Source organism: Artibeus jamaicensis, unplaced genomic scaffold (assembly GCF_021234435.1).
Source record: "Artibeus jamaicensis isolate MK-2021 breed Jamaican fruit bat unplaced genomic scaffold, CSHL_Jam_final contig_519, whole genome shotgun sequence".
Lineage (NCBI taxonomy): Eukaryota > Metazoa > Chordata > Mammalia > Chiroptera > Phyllostomidae > Artibeus > Artibeus jamaicensis.
Window position 1 is genome coordinate 56,155,667 of NW_026521871.1, and position 2,997 is coordinate 56,158,663.

Consider the following 2,997-nt stretch of genomic DNA (forward strand, 5'->3'; position numbering starts at 1 on the left):
TGCCCCCTGCCCCCATTCCCACACTGAGAGTCATCTTCAAGGACTCAGCCTGGAGGTAGTGGTGTTGAGGCCATCCGGACGGTGCTCAGAACTGGACCTAGTTAAGGCCTCTCTATGAACTTCTTCCTGGTGGGCAGGTGTGGAGGTCCACTCGACCTGTGGCCCCAAACAAGCTTCATACGTAAGTTTCCTTGCTGATTAAATCTGCCACCCACAAGTCTGGAGTGGTCTGCCCCTCTCTCTGGTCTCTCCTTACGCTGTGTGTATGAACCAGCGGGAGCCAGGATCACAGAGCTGGGTGTGGGTGGGCTCCTGTCAATCACGGGGTGAGAGAACAAGCCCCGAACAACCAGACCCAGGGGGTGAATTCCTGGCAGATGTGCTGCCATGGCCATTACCAACCACCTCCCCTCAAGGCTGCTGTTATCCTTGGGGAGACACACCAGGAAGACTAGACGGGAATGACGTTCCCTGAGGAGGCCGGCCTGGCCGATCTGCACCCCCAACTCTCCTCCCTGTGCAGACGTTGCCAGTCAGTCCCAGTCTCCGCTCAGTCTGCACGAGGGCTCAGACAACCCTCGCCAACCCCTCGGAGCTGGCCTACGAGAGCTAATTGTCTGCTGTCGTCTGGCCCGACCTCCCGGAGCTTGTCCCACAGAGCGAGGCTGGGGAAAGACCACTTCACTGCTTTACTGGGAGGGGAATACACTCTGACACAAAGCAAGGCTCTGAGCCCAGCACGATCTCTAGCTCGAGATGCAGCTGGTTGGCCATGACTCTGTAGTGACCGTTAATGAAGCCCCGGGACGCGCAGGTGTGGCACCTCCAGTGGGCCTGGATGACGCGGGCCGCGTGCAGCAGGCGGCAGTAGCGCAGGCGGATGCGCCACATGCGGACCCAGGACTGCAGCCTGACCGCCGCCCTCTCCTTCTGGGCAAAGGTCTCCAGCGCCTTCTGCCGCCTCTGCTCCAGCCGCGTGGCCAGCTCCCGCCTCCACCAGTGCTGAATGACGGTCACGCTGACCGCCGCGTGCAGCAGCGTCCGGCGCACCAGGGTGCCCCGCCACCAGGCCTGGATCTTTACGGCTTCTGGATTATGAGGGGGGGACTCATTTTTGTGTTCTGGGCTCTTGCAAGAAAAAGAGAGGACGTTCAGAGCATGGTCCCCCACCCACTCAGACCCGGGGCTTGCAGGAAGGGACCCTGTCAACAGTCACTCTTTCTTCCAAACCTCAGGAGCCCTGGGCAGGGCACTGCCACCAGAAGCCCAAGTGGGTGTCCTGTCTCTGCCCCTCCCTGGCCCATGGCCAGGGACACACTGACCTGAGTCTGAGAGTCCCCATCTGTGTGATGGGATTGCATCTGCCCTGGCTGCCCAGTTTCGCGCAGATCCAGTTGGCCAGCCCAGGGCAGGGTCACCATGCTCACCTCACTAGGCTCCACGACCCTTGCTTTCAGACCCCACCCCCCCGATGGAGGAGGGGCCTTTTTGGCCAGCTCTGCCCTTTCCGTCTTTGACTCCAGCGCCCGTTCACAGCATGTTCTCTCACTCCGCCTGCCACTGTACTGAGTTTCCTCACCCCGAGGGTTCCGTCTCTCCCAACTCTTCCTCACCTTCCCTTCCCTTGACTTTCACACTTGAAATCTTTCCTAACAAGCAAATGTGTGTGCAAACGTGCATGCACAAGCTCACCAACACACACGCAGTCGACGCCGCCCAGCATCCCATCTCACAAACACAGCCCCCACATGCCGGCCCCAGCCCGGGGGTCTGGGTTGGGGTCATACTTCTCTGGGGCTCTCTTCAGCATCGTCCACTGTCGCCTCAGCATCATCCACTGTCGCCTCAGCATCGTCCACTGTCGCCTCAGCCTCATTCGACTTGTCAGCCTGAACAATAGATGGGGAAAGAGACAGACGAGAACGGGTTGATTCCTCTTCTTGGCTCCAGCCCAGACCAAAGACTAGCCTAGCCACAAGCACCGGGACACGAGGGCCGGACGAGCCCTTGTCCGGGCTCCTCCCACCTACCTCCACCTTGTCCTCTGAGGTCAGAGATGATGAGGATGATCCAGAGGACTCCCCCTCCTGCTGAGGCTCAGCTCCGGGGTGTTCAACATTTCCAGGCTGGTCCGCCTCCTGGGGTCGGCAAGTAGGGGAGAGGCAAGAAAGAGTGAGGGTCCTCTTCCCTGCTCTCCCTTCTATACCCTACACTCAGCCCGCTTCCAGGGCTTCCCAGAGGATTCAGACGCCGGGTGTCCCCTCATCCTGACAAATTTATGGGGACATCCCTGAAAAGCCTGGTGCCAGTCTCTCACCATTGGCCCCACAGGGATCGGAGGTAGATGGTTCAAACCCCCTCAGGTCTGTGTTTCTCTAGCCGCGGCCTGGGTAGGAGGAGTAGAGGGGGGAGACCTATGATGTCACAAGGGCAGCTATGACTCAGGAACCAGGATGGCTCCCAATATTTGAGCCCTCTCCGAGGAAAATACAAAAGTCTGTCCATCATTTTTGGCTGGAAATGGTGAAAGCCCTGACCGTAGAAGCGAGATATCAGAAATCCCAGCCCATGGATGTAAAGGTGCATAAAGATAATCAGTTAGTCCTGGCTGGTGTGGCTCAGTGCACTGAGTGACAGCCTGTGAACCAAAGGGTCACTGGTTCAATTCCCAGTCAGGGCACATGCATGGGTTTCGGGCCAGGTCCCTGGTAGGGGGGTATGCGAGAGGCAACCACACACTGATGTTCTCTCCCTCTCTTTCTCTCTCCCTTCCCCTCTCTTTATTTAAATATAAATAAAAACTTTTTAAAAATAATGAATTTGCTGTATATGTATTGATGAATAAATATATCCAAGATGCATTTATGGGTAAAAAAATTGACAATCACGACGACCCCATTTAAGTAAATAAAACCATCACAATACAAAATGCACTTACATGTTGTCAGTGTGTACAAAGGGGACCCTCTGTAGGTGCGCGCGTGGAACTGCCGCAGT

General features: G+C 56.9%; 1 protein-coding gene across 1 annotated transcript; it reads right to left on the reverse strand.

Moving 5' to 3' along the window:
- Positions 1-681: 681 nt before the first annotated feature.
- Positions 682-2,266, reverse strand: LOC119036654 (IQ domain-containing protein F5-like). The gene is made up of 4 exons (XM_037128539.2): positions 2,207-2,266; positions 2,031-2,138; positions 1,788-1,889; positions 682-1,128 (listed from the first exon to the last, which is right to left on the reverse strand). Exons 1-4 carry the CDS (start codon positions 2,264-2,266, stop codon positions 682-684), a joined length of 717 nt encoding a protein of 238 aa, XP_036984434.2.
- Positions 2,267-2,997: the final 731 nt, after the last annotated feature.

Excerpts from the sequence above, each read along its gene's own strand:
- LOC119036654 (XM_037128539.2), bottom strand. The coding sequence starts at position 2,266 with ATGAGGGGACACCCGGCGTCTGAATCCTCTGGGAAGCCCTGGAAGCGG. Across the intron at positions 1,890-2,030 it reads CCTCAGAGGACAAGGTGGAG|GCTGACAAGTCGAATGAGGC; the intron begins GTAGGTGGGAGG and ends TCTATTGTTCAG. Across the intron at positions 1,129-1,787 it reads CTGAAGAGAGCCCCAGAGAA|AGCCCAGAACACAAAAATGA; the intron begins GTATGACCCCAA and ends TTTTCTTGCAAG.